At 37.8% G+C, this 14,135-nt stretch overlaps 1 protein-coding gene across 1 annotated transcript in view; it reads left to right on the top strand.

Annotated features, from left to right (window-relative positions):
- The first annotated feature begins 240 nt into the window (after positions 1 to 240).
- The window catches only part of LOC135196802 (acanthoscurrin-1-like), a 50,229-nt gene continuing 36,334 nt past the window's right edge, over positions 241 to 14,135 (top strand). Inside the window, exon 1 of the mRNA XM_064223591.1 lies at positions 241 to 259. Coding sequence (XP_064079661.1) covers positions 248 to 259 — 12 coding nt within the window. The 5' untranslated portion in view covers positions 241 to 247. The remainder of the gene's footprint in view (positions 260 to 14,135) is intronic.

The raw sequence follows: 14,135 nt of genomic DNA, 5'->3' as shown, positions 1-14,135 counted from the left end.
TAAGAATTTTCTGAAAAAATAGAGACAAACGATCGACAGAAATCAAGGTAATTAACGGTAAAAGAATTCGGTGTCATTGTCACCATCCCGGAGAATGGTGGGTGTGGTTAGGGTCTTTCAGAAAAAAAATATTATAGTTTTTATTTTTTATTATCATTTCCCGATTGTATATAAGAGGCGATCATCAGCCAAAGAACTCATAACCCAACTATCCCTCATCCAGCTGAGATCAGTAACCCGTGGGACCATGAGAGTCTTGGTAAGTAGGACGATGTCACCTGAGAGAACTGACTGATTGAATTTGTTGGTAAAATATTACGGTAGTCTACAAGGAAGCATAGAGGCTTTAGTTTTGTGTTGATCATATTTAGCTCTTAGAGGAATGCTAGAAGGGTAACCTCATTAAGAAGTAAGAGCTCAGACATGTGCAGAAATTCTTTAACTTTCATTTTCTGAAACTTTTAGAGTTTAACCATTTGAACTGTGATTTTCTTTTATATTCCACACCTGAAAATCATACCAAGGTACACCAAAAGCGCTGTCATTTCAAATCGTTTCGTCTGCTATATCCTATTCCATATTATTGTTTAATGCTCAGACACAATCTGTTGATAGCAGAACTTTGAAGAATACAAATAATCCTGCCATGTGAGTGACTGTAGCACCCGCTTTTCATTAAAGAATGTTTAAGTAAGAGCCACTTATTAGCTGTTTTGAATACTTTCCAGGGATAACGAAATGATAGATGTAGCGATATTTCAAAAGTAAAATAATGATAGTATTATTTCAATCCCATTCTTCAAACTTCAGGTTGCTCCTGAACATTTTACTTAAAAGAAAATATGCTTTATTTACAAGATTGTGTGTGTATATTATATATATATATATATTATATATAGATATATATATATATATATATATATAGATATATATATATATAGATATATATCTAATAAAAGGAAGCCCATAAAAAACAACCAAATATAGAGAATAGTACTATATTTCAGAGACTGCTGTCTCCCTCTTCAGGTAGATGAATGAGAAAAAAAATTTACAGAAAGGTGGTATTTAACCAAGAGGTCCATCCACAGGCAAGCCAATTTAGGTCACCCCTGCTGATAATCTTCCTTTAATGAAAACCTTGTTGATCGTAATCTGAAATCCATGCTCCTTTTGAGATGTTTCATTACTCGCTCTCTTTTATGAAGGCCGATTCCATCATTTGACTCTTGTACCGGCAGTTGCTGCTATAAATTACACATGACAAATTCCAGTTTACTCTATGGTTATGTTCATTTATATGGTTGAAAATAGCTGAGTTCTGTTGTCCATACCTAACTGACCATTTGTGTTGTATTAATCTCTGGGGAAGTGATTTACCTGTAAATCCGATTTAAGATTGGTCACAGTCCTGGCATGGGATTTGGTAAACCTCAGTGTCCTTGGGAAATGTTTTTTTGTTGGATGTAATCAGGGATTTGGCTAGGTGTTTGGGTAAGTAAATGCAAAAGGGTTAGATTTTCCGAGAGTCTGAGCACCTTCTTAATCGTGTCCAAGGTGTGGAATTTTTATTTTATTGTTGGGTGTATCTCTGGTCTTGTCTTGAGGGGGGTCGGTAGAAAATTACGTTTGATTTGTGAATTGCTTTCTCAATTATTGGTCAGGATACTTTAAAGACGAAAGTTGCTTGCGAATTAGTTCAAATTCTTTTTTCCAGGAAATATGGGGAACAAATTCGTAAGGCTCTTAAGAACAAGTTGCTGGCTACACCTATCTTGATAGTAATGTCGTGATAGCTAAAGTAGTGAATGTATGAAAGTGAGAACGTTGTTTTCTGTATATGGTAAATTGTGTATTTTTGTCGTGTCTCTGATTATTAAACATCAAGAAAAGGAATTTTGTTTTCTGTTTCCCCATTCAACTTTAAATTTGATGCTGGGCACTGATGCGTTTAATTTTGAGAGGAATTCATAAAATTGCCCCACCTATTATCCCAAAATGTTAGAATATCATCCACATATCTCATCCACAGCATGTGTTTTGGGTTTTATTGCATTTATTACTGTAGTTTCAAAGTATTCCATGTACAGATTGGCTAAAAACCGGACTTAAAGGACTACCCATACTACACCCCGAATTTTTGCTTGTGAGAATGATTCCCCGAATGAAAAAATACGTTATTAGATGCACATAATTCAACTAACTTTATTATTTTGTCAAGCAACCAATGGGTAAATGATCTGCGCATGTGAATTGCAATTTACGTGGGATCGACTCGAAGATTACTGCAGATGAGATAGTAGCCAATATGGGTGGGTTTCAGTTTATAGAACAGGTTCAAAGAATTAGTAATCGTGAATTTTCTAGTATCAAGAATCATGCCTCCTAATGCAAAATAAATGTATCAAAACAGCACTTCTCGATAATAGGTTATACTAAATAAAGACCCGGACCACCTAACTACCTTGGAATCGTTTAATTATTAAAAGGCTGGTTCCCCCATTGAATAGCAACACCTCGACTTCACCTCTATATCTGGCATAGTCAACGTCTTGGACCTGGCTCTCTCAAAAATCATTCCTGCTTTCCTTCCATTCTAGTCGTTAGTACCTCAGTGTTCTTCTTCTCTTTTTTTAAATTTTTTATTATTTATATTTTAATGCATTTTAACATGAATACTATTGAGAACTCCTTTTTTTAGTTTTTAATATATGCATTTCTCTTTTTACAGACTGAAGATGCACAAAGTTGATGTGCGAAACGTTTTATAATAAATCTTGGCCTTCATGTTTAGTATCAATGGACCTCCTGAACCTCTTATGTCTGCACCTCCTGTATACCTTTTATATATATATAATATATATATATATATATTATATATATATATATATATATATATATATATATATATATATATATATACATACACTATATATATGACTATTAAATATTTTCATTAGTACTTTATTTATGATCCAAGGAAAATTTTGGTTCTTTCAGATAGGAGCCCTGTTGGTAGCTTTAGTGGCTGCAGAGCAAAAACGTTCAGCTGACCCTGGAATTGGCTATGGGGGACTTGGAGGCCTGGGTTAGGGTAGCCTTGGAGTTGGAGGCTTGGGTTATGGAGGTCTGGGCCATGGAGGCTTGGGCTTGGTGGTCTTGGCTACGGCTTAGGCCTTAATGGTGGATACGGAGGTGGATATGGAGGCTATGGTGGCCTCTTGAGTGCTGGGAACTATGCCAATGGATACAGTCACTCCACTGGATACAACCATGGAAACCACATTCTAAAGGAATATGGAGGAGCAGGAGGACTTTCACATGGCCACCTTAACAAGCACTTGCTCGGCAAACGAAGTGCTGATCCTGAACCAGGTTTAGCCTATGGAGGACCTGGCGGACTTGGAGGACTGGGTTATGGAGGACTTGGTCTTGGTGGACTTGGCCATGGAGGCCTTGGACTTGGAGGGCTTGGCCATGGAGGCCTTGGACTTGGAGGACTTGGCCATGGAGGCCTTGGACTTGGAGGGCTTGGCTATGGAGGCCTAGGGCACGGTGGACTAGGCCATGGCTTGGGCCTTAATGCTGGATTCGGTGGAGGATATGGTGGCCATGGTGGTCTCTTGGATGCTGGTAACTATGCCCATGGATACAGTCACTCCACTGGATACAGCCATGGAAACCATATTAAAAATGCCCACAAAGGATTGGGTGGACTGGCCCATGGGCACAAAAACATCATAGGAAAGTAAAGGGATATTTCTCATATTTATCAAGTATCAGAAAGTTGGTGTTTCAAGTGAAATGCCTCTGTCTGGAAAGTGTTAAGGATACGGCAACCCCTGCTTCGCAATAAAATAAAATGAGTCCAGATGGTTAATATATGATTCATATGAATACCCTGATCTCCCAGGTTTCCTGATCTATGTAAATATGCATTTTGAACGAAAATATATTTTTAGTCTCATTTATTGTATACTTTTAAACCTCTTCTACATAACATAGCTGTCTGAAGTTATATGAGGACATGTATGAAAATTGAAAGCTTAAGAATTTGATCTTTCCAAATTTCAATTTCAAAATTTTCAAATTTTCTATCTTTATGGAAATGTTTACGTGAAACCAAGAAAGACAGAAATATATAGATAACATGAAAGAAAAATAGGCCAAAATGCAGAAAGATAGATGGAAACACGAATCACATTTCAAATATCGCTAGATACTGATGACTGTAACTGATTTGATACTTAACGGCATCATTTTGAAGCGGAATTTCCTAAATATGATTCATTCATCTTCGATAATGGAATCTAAAAGCACATCCTAACTTCAAGGGGAGAGGGGGAAAAAATTCTGGCAAAAAAACAAAAAAAAATGTAGGACAGAGAGAACTTTGATATGAATGTTAGGTTTTTCATTTTTATGCAAATTATTCTTTGATATAATAATAATTTTTAAGCTGCAAGAATTTAGATATAATAATGATAATAATTTAGGATACAGGGGCAGTTAAAATCTCGAGATTCCTTTTGAAAGTGAATGGAATGAGCAGAAAATGTTTTATTAGGCCCATTAATTTGCTCCATTGATAAAAGAAACTACCCATTAAAGATAATATTCGGAAATATGAGTGATTACCTGAGATTATAGAGAAGGCAGGGAAAAATTGGTAATGCACAAGTCACTCCACTGGCATGTTTAAAAAATCACAGTTGTCTCTAGTTTATTACCGATTGTGGTTATATAATTGGTCAACACATCTTCGTGTTCATTACGAGCAAAGCGAAGTCTCACTGGAAACGGGTTCATTTCTGGCGGCCCGGCCCTAACGCTATTCAAATCTCCAAAAAGTATTAAAGATAAAAGGAAAATCCTTTCGGCAGATAAAACCTTACATCTTTAAATTTCATCCAGTTTAAGATTTATTTTTAATTCTAATTTTAATATATCATAAATTCACATTTAAATAATGTTCTAATTATTGCCTTAGTCCCGACGCTATTCAAATGCTAATATCGCCAAAAGTATTAAAGATATCAGAAAAATTCGTTCGTCAGATAAAACATTATAAATTTAAATTTCACCCCATGTAAGATTTATCTTTAAATTATCAGTCTTACTGGAAACGGGCTCATTTCTGACGGCCTGGCACAGCCCGGCACAGCCTTGCACAGCCCAGTAAGGCCCGGCATGGCCTGGCACGGCCCGGCATGGCCTGGCACGGCCCGGCATGGCCTGGTACGCCCGGCATGGCCTGGTCCTAACGCCATTCAAATGCTAATATTTCCAAAAGTATTGAAAGAAAAATCTTTCACCAGATAAAACCTTACATCTTCCAATTTCATCCCATATATGATTTATTTGAGACTATTTAAAATGCAATTAACTATGATAATTATGTAGCAGAGAGTTCAGAGTTACCTATAGCTGGTTCACTTAAGATAGATTCTTGGATGAGCCCTATTCTCACGAGACGTTTGTTTGGCGGCCGCTGATTGGCTGGTACCGGGAGGTAGGCAGCTCCCAGCCAATCAGCGGCCGCCAAACTAACGTCTCGCGAGAATAAGGCTCATCCAAGAATCTACCTTAAGTGAACCAGTTATAGTTAACCCTTTGATGGTTTAAATTGAAGCTTCGCGAGTTAGCGCCTTCAGGGCGTCTTACTGGTCTTATAGAGTTGATGTCTTCATATATTAATGATTATTTTCAGTCAAGAAAATATGCAGTCTTTCAATATTCTGCAACATTTTATTTTAGACTCCCACCAGTTTCTCCAACAGAAAACAAAAGGTAAATTTTACACTTAACTCAATATACAATATACATCGTTATATATATCGTTACCAGGAAATCTTGAAATAATTTTTACAACGTTATTGAAATTAGATGTAAAAGAGATCAACAGGTTTCCTTAGCTTTCAAATAGTTTCGGTTGGAGATTGAATTTAATGACCTCAACCACCTGTTTATATTCCAGCTCAGTAATGCCATTAGGGGGAATTGCCTGATGTTCATTATGCATGTATATATTATTATGTTTATTGACTCCCTCGTCTTCCCAGCAGTCATTTAAATTATTCAATTGCTAGAAGAGCAGCCATTTTTCTTCTAATCAGCTGACTTTAGGAGGGAAAACTCAGGCCAGATAGGCATGTCCGGATTCAGCCGTTAGTAGCAGGGGGGAATAAAGACTCCTTTAAGCCTTAGGGACGTATCCCAAAAGGAAGTGTGTAGCTAGCTAGGTCTTCTTAGGCTTACTCTTAAGATCTATTATCCTGTGAACCTCTCGCTGGCGATATGTTCTGTTCCCAGGATGGCTTGCCAACAGTGGGGGGAGAAGCAGCCCCAACACCCAAGCTTCACGCCCAACGATGCTCCCATTCCACTCCAGTCCTTGACCTAGGCCAGACGTCCAAGCCAGCCTGCCCATAGGCCTACAAAGGGGCTAACTGGCGTCCCGACCTTGGACAAAGCCGACGCCAGATGCTACAAAGGTCCACTACATAAGGCATCCAGGTACGTCTTGAGTTACAGCCATATTGCCAGTTCTTTTCCTCCGAGTCAAGTAAACTCTTCCACATTTTCCAATTCGAACTCCTAATTCTCAAATGAACATCCCTTTGTTCGTTTCCCTGCCTCGTGGCCGCATACCACCTTTTGTGATAGTCCCACACAAACTAAGTCTTCATTGAATATTTCATTTAACACTAGAGTTCCTCCCCAGTGTGTGTTAAATAAGTGATTGCCTTGTAGCTGAAATATGGTGCAAGAAGTCCTTATTTTTGATTGTGTCAAATCTGGGAACTTTTCCAGATTTTTCCTGAGTCATATGTCATGTCTCCTGGCACGCAAGAGCTTCCTCGCCGCAAGATACCAATTATCAAATTTGGAAACCAGCTTTGAATTAGATTTGATTGTGGCCAGTTTTTCCATATTGTGAGAGATAGGAGCGATCCAGACATTATACAGCACTCTGCCCATGTGGCTCTATGCCATGCCTTTATACCAGGCCAGTCCATGTACTTTTGTAAATAAATGTAATGTAAATTAATCAGCTGAGTTTCCTGGCGACCTCCCAGAACCAAATTAATCGTTTTTACAGTTATCCAAGGTAAGTCAGATGCCCCCTATTTTCCATTTTTTCCCGTCTAATATTTTATATTTACGATTGGGGTCCACAAGGCCGTGCCCCAATACGCAAGAACATTATATATATGATATATATATATATATATATATATATATATATATATATATATATATATATATATATATACACAATTTCCACTTAATCAAAAGAATTCACATACACAATACTAAGTCCACAATTGGTGGAATAGTATCTCACTTCAATACCGTGAGCAAAATCAATTCAAGGGGGCAAAGAAAATACTAAGAAAAAGCCTTAATTTCAATACATAAGTATCAGACAGAAATACCACCTGAACCTCTGTAATACAAATAAATATGAATAACACTCACGCCAAATCACCTGCAAAAGAAAGCAATTACACAATTAAAGATAGATAATAACACAACACACACATACCAAAAAAGTTGAGAGGGTCCAGAGAGGAGGAGGTAAACAAAAAGAGAGAATAGCCTAACAACTAAAAACTAATATCCATAACAACTTTTTCATATGACTTTTAAGGGTCTCCTCTTGAAGGACAATTCCAAACTCCACGTCTGGAGGATAAATCATTGAAGCAGGGGTACTAAAGCCCAAAACAGGATTCAAATGCCGTGATCCAAATAAAATTGAAGAATTCAATATAGATAAATGGGTATCGACCTTACCAAATCACAGTGAGGTCCCCTTTGGCTTTGTAACTGAACCATGGCCAATGATGGAGTTCCGAATAAGGATCATGGGATGAATGATCCAAAGAATCCTTCCAAAAGTGATCGAGGACAGGCCCAAAAAGCTGCAACATTCAATGGTAAGATATTCCAAATATATATAAATGCTTCCAAGCAGCAGCCGCACAAAAGGCGAGGAATACCTGACCTCTTCCAGTGATGGCTCAGAAAACGACGACTTTCAGAAACAACTGGAGTCTTCCATAACCCCAAAGGCCACCCAGAGCGGGGGGACCGGGGGAAGGCCACACACACCCACTCAACACCAAATACGGAAGAGACAAAGGGCATTAGTAAAATATTAAAACGAGCAAACCACCGGGGAGGAGAAAACAAGCTAACACAAAAAATTACCCCACTCAAGTAATTAACATTTAATATTTTACCAAATATACTAATCTTTACTTATCATTAAATGGCAACAAGATGGGACTATATATATATAAATATATATATATATATATATATAATATATATATATATGATATATATATATATATATATATATATGGATTCCTGAAAGGTGTCGATCAAGTTTTACAAAAATAAATACATAAAAATAGATAATAATATTAATAATAATCTTACCTTAAGGAAAGATCGATATGTGTGTGATTTTATTCATTTCTTTGATATTCATGCTTGTGCTTACAGGAATGCATAATAATTCTAAGACGGCGTACGCAGGCCACCAAATCATTCGTCTTTTCGACATGACTGGCCCGAAGGGTGTGCTTCAAAGTAGGAAATGAAAATTCGTGCAAGGATGAGTTACAGAAGATGGACAGCCCAGTCGGAAGTTAAACAGGAATAAAAAAGGCAGTACAGTTCAGGCTGGAAGGACACTCCAACCTCCCTCCCTCTCCGGGGAAACCACGCACAGAATAGACCAGATTTACTGTGCAAGTAAATCTGTTGTAAGGTTTAGTGGAATCCAAGGCAATAGATCAATGAATGTTGGTATGGAAGGTGGAAGAATGGGATCAGTAGATTCTCATAAGTATTCTACATTAAATATATAAGATGTCATCATACAAGAACACGAGAAGACAAAGCATAAGGTACAACGAGGAAGGCAGTAGGGCATATGCAGAAGATTCAGATGAGAATTGGAGTTCCTTTGAAGGCCAAAGGAATGTTCAACCAGCTCTCCTTTATGCAAGTTGAAATGTAGATGTTGAACTCAAATAAAACTGAAAGGTTCAAAGTGATAAAATTTATTGTTTGTATAATATACGGCTTTTAAAAACTGAGTATGAAAGACGTGTAGATGCAGGAAAGAGGTGTAAAAACAGTGGAAATATATGGGGAGAGTTTTGAGGTAATTCGGGTAAAAGGAAAAAATGAAGGATGATAATGTGGTGACAAGCAAATGAAATTGAGAGGTGTTCAGCGGGAAGAGGAACTGGATAGATAGGTATTAGAAAGAAAAAAGGGCCTTGATATGAATGATTCACGAGATTCTTGGAATGCAGAAGTGAAATGCTCAGTGCGTATATATGTGAGAGTGTGCGCGTGCATGGGTGCTCGAATCATTACTGATAAACATTGAGGAGGTTTTCGGCAAATAAGCCTAAAGACTACCACTTTTTTCAGAGCCACATTATGATTATTTGCTTCTGCCTAACACACCAGGCAAGGAAATTATACCCAGGAAATTGAAAACACTAAATTATTCTTCAGTTGAAAGTTTTATGAGTTAACGCTTCGAGATACTGTCCAGAGCGTTGGGGGAAATATTCCAGCATGTTTCTAAAAAAAACATCTATTAAGCCCAATCGAATCCGAAGGACATTAGGAGCGTGGAAGAATTCAGGATAAATGTGACCGCAGGGACCTTACCCTTCCAACTTCAGGATTTGGGTGGGGCTGAGGGTTAGCGGAGAAAGGTTATTATTACTTTATTTTATATAAATGCTGTGACTGCGTATAAAAGGCCAATTTTCCTCTCCGCTTGTCATAACCTGACCGTCTCTCGTCCTGCTCAGACCACCATGAGAGCCTTGGTAGGTTCCAAGTTTTAAAGTTGATTAATATTTGAGTTTCTGTTCTGTCTATTGATTTGGTCTTCTAGTTCTTAGCTGCCTAAAACTGCAGATAGAGATCGCATGCAGAGAGTCTTACATGGCGCACTGTAAACTTCAAAAAAAGTTCTTTGCAACGTACCATTTCAAGCTCCTACAAACATATTGCTTTTCTCCTTTTACTTTTCTTTCTCATCCTCTGCCCTCTTCCTGCTTTGGTGTCCAGCTTCTTCAACTTTATTTTGTTTCAGTTTTCTCCTTCCATTGAAGAAAATATCCTTCGGAGGAGCCGATTGCCAACCTAACAAAATTGTGATTTAGTCTCCTTACACCAGTTCATACGATAAAGAACTTAAATGTTTAATGTTACTGAGTAATGGTAATGATACAGCTTATTTTCATCATGGTTATTAAGTCTTCGCTGGCAATGATTTTGTGGTTGTATCATTTTAACCTATGATGGCAGTAACTTGCTTTATAAGTGTCATTAGAATCATATCTCTATTTTAGTAACTAGCTTCTGTAGCCGGAATATACAGTATTTTATAGCTATACTTCACAATTTTGATTGCAGTGATTTCATTAACCTAATAAAATACTTATTTTCTTTGTAAAACCCCATTCTTATTTTTCCATGTATTGCACAAAAAACCTACATATATTGCCATCATATATAATTAATTTTATTTTTATGTCGTAAATAAAACTTCCCTTCTTCAGATTGGAGTGCTGTTGGTAGCCTTAGTGGCTGCAGAGCAGAAACGTTCAGCTGACCCTGGAATTGGCTATGGGGGGGACTTGGTGGCCTTGGCCTAGGAGGATTGGGTTATGGGGACTGGGTCATGGAGGGGTAGGGCTTGGTGGTCTTGGCTATGGCTTAGGCCTGAAATGCTGGATACGGAGGTGGATACGGAGGCTATGGTGGCCTCTTAAGTGCAGGCAACTACGCAAATGGATACAGCCACTCCACTGGATACAACCATGGAAACAACATTCTAACTGGGTACGGAGGATTGGGAGGACTGTCACATGGCCATCTTAACAAGCACTTGCTCGGCAAACGAAGTGCTGATCCTGAACCAGGTTTAGCTTATGGAGGACTCGGTGGACTTGGAGGACTTGGCCATGGAGGCCTTGGACTTGGAGGGCTTGGCCATGGAGGCCTTGGACTTGGAGGACTTGGCCATGGAGGCCTTGGTCATGGAGGGCTCGGCTATGGATGGCCTTGGACTTGGTGGACTTGGAGGACTTGGCCATGGAGGCCTTGGACTTGGAGGGCTTGGCTATGGAGGCCTAGGGCACGGTGGACTAGGTCATGGCTTAGGCTTTAATGCTGGATTCGGTGGAGGATTTGGTGGCCATGGTGGTCTCTTGGATGCCGGTAACTATGCCCATGGATACAGTCACTCCACTGGGTACAGCCATGGAAACCATATTGGAAATGCCCACAAAGGATTGGGTGGAGTGGCCCATGGGCACAAAAAAATCATAGGGAAATAAAATGATATTTCTTAGGCTTAACAAGAACCAGAACGTTGGTGTTCCAGTGAAATAACGAGTCCAGACGGTTAATGTATGCTTGATATGAAAACCTAATCTCTCAGGTTTCTTGATCTATGTAAAAATGCTTTCTGAAAGAATATATATTTTAGACCAATTCATTGTTTACTTCAAAACCTCTTCTATATAAATTAGCTGTCTAAATTGATGTATGGGAATATAATGCACGCATGATAGCCTAGGAATTTGGTCTTTCCTGCATTACCTTCAATTCCAGGATTTGCAACTTTTGGTTGTATAGTATGTAAATTTTTAAAATACATATTTTTAATTATTACCCAACTTCATTTGACAATGATCCATGTGACGTAAACCTTTAAATAAGGAATGCCTACAACCTAGAATAACAGAAACAGATGGGAAAATGAAAGAAAGATAAATAAAAATGTTTGAAGACTAATAGAATTCAGTGTGGTTGTTGTTGTTTAAGATTAAGCTGGCGAGTCCTTCTCCTTTTATCGTGGTGTTGCGATCTCTCCAAGTACGGTCAGAGCACTTCTCCGGTCGGTCGAGTTTTTTATTGGTTCCCGGGAAGGTGACTCATACTGCGGGCGTTGACTAGTCTTGCAGACCTTCTCAGGTAGGGGGTATCACCGGGAGGCCTCTTGATTGGCTTGGCTTAACTACCTGCTGACGTCACCCCTGGTATTATTCTCATGTCCGGTGTTCGTTCCATGCGCGCTGGTACTTTCGTTAGGGGAGAGGGGTGTGGTCCTCCTCACACACGTCGGTATCAGGAACGCTTCTTGGGTGGTATTGAGGGGAGGCTTTTCTTCGAGGATAGCAGCGCTTCTAGAGACGCAGACGTCGTGGGTCAGGTGCTCTCCCGATGATCTTAGTATTCCTGACGATGTCGTCTCTCGTGATGTTTCTGCGGTGTACTGCAAGGGGCGTGCTGCCTAATGGCGCCCTCCTGGGCGTGGCAGGAAATCCTTTTTGACAGGCATGACGACGATGCGCTGTATAAGCAATAATAAATCAAATGACTCAAACCCGAATTTTACCATGCCCTTTGGTGCGTTGCTCGCCAGTCTAAGCAACAACGAGAAAGCCGTCATCAGAAAGATAGAGAAGACTCTTATAAGATTAATAGTGCTGAAGCAGCAGTTATTTTTAACAAAACAATAATAATAATAATAATAATAATAATAAAAATAATAATAATAATAATAATAATAATAATAATAATAATATAATAATAATATTTCAGGATCAATGACCTTTAAAATTTAAATATAGTGGTAAAACAGTATGGACAATTCATAATTATGTCAAATTTTTTTTTTCAAAAGAAAGGAATTATTACAAAATGTTTATTGAGACCCAATAAAACAAAAATGTTTTTATTTAATCCTCATTTAATAGACAGGTAGGTTGGATACACACACACACACACACACACACACACACACACACATATATATATATATATATATATATATATTATATATAGATATATATATATATATTTATATATATATATATACATATATATATATATATATATATATAATATATATATATATATATCCAATGTAGCACGAAGGACACGTATTTGGGAATATCCTTAAATCCACGGTAGAAAGGAAAGTGAAAACAAGTACTTCATAGTATATTCTACATTTTCAAGTCAGTTCGAACTTGAAAATGCAGAATATACTACGAAAGTACTTTTCCAAGTCCTTGTTTAACTTTCCTTTATAATGTGGATTTATGGATATATACTATATATATATATATATATATATATATATATATATATATATATATATATATATATATATATATATATATATATATATATATATATATATATATATATATATATATATATTATATATGTATACGTATATATATTCTTGTGAGAGTCCTGAAATCGATCCCATTCTTATTTGGGGTAAGGGGAAAAAAACCTTCCCCTTTATGATAACTTCATTACCCATCTGAGGAAGTGAGCAGTAAATTAGGCTTCATGATATTAAGACTGTGGAGCCAACCACAGGGTAGTTCCGGGCCATTCAGCGCTTGAGACATTGAAAAGCGGAAGTTAGAGTGGTTAGACACCAAGATAAAGAGAACCAGACAATAAAGGAGAGACGCACAAGGATTTAAGGTCGAACTGGAAGAAAATGAACATGTCAAATAGGTCAAATACCTTATGGTCAGATATTTGAACATTTGACAGGGTTCACCGGTCCCCAATGCTTCTCTCTCTCTCTCTCTCTCTCTCTCTCTCTCTCTCTCTCGTAAGGGTAATGTAAGATGTATTTGAAATGATATTATATAACACTGGAGATGTTGATAGCACTGATGAAGAAAGGGAGCAGGAATCTATGTGAAGTAAGACACTTATAAGTTGGTGGAACTAAGGGATAAAGTGAAGATACAAGCATCCTACGTGATATTCGCTGATGACACAACACACTTACGGAGCAGTAAATTCAGTATCTGGTAGTTAATAACCTATGAAAGGTAAACACCCAAGTTAAAGAAGGCTATAGGACCAGTAACCTCATGCCAAAAGACTTGTTGTAAATTAGAGCGTTAATTCTATCTTTTCCTAACTAATCGATAGACGAAAGATTAACAGTGGAAATATTTAACCGCATTCAAGCATGGTTCAGAATAATAAAAAAATAAATAAATAAAAAATACAGGGCAGTGGTCACTGCCAGGTTATTTTCTATC

Source organism: Macrobrachium nipponense, chromosome 18, assembly GCF_015104395.2.
Source record: "Macrobrachium nipponense isolate FS-2020 chromosome 18, ASM1510439v2, whole genome shotgun sequence".
Classification (NCBI taxonomy): Eukaryota; Metazoa; Arthropoda; class Malacostraca; order Decapoda; family Palaemonidae; genus Macrobrachium; species Macrobrachium nipponense.
Note: the sequence above shows the minus strand (reverse complement) of the source record. Positions and strands in the feature narration are given on the sequence as shown.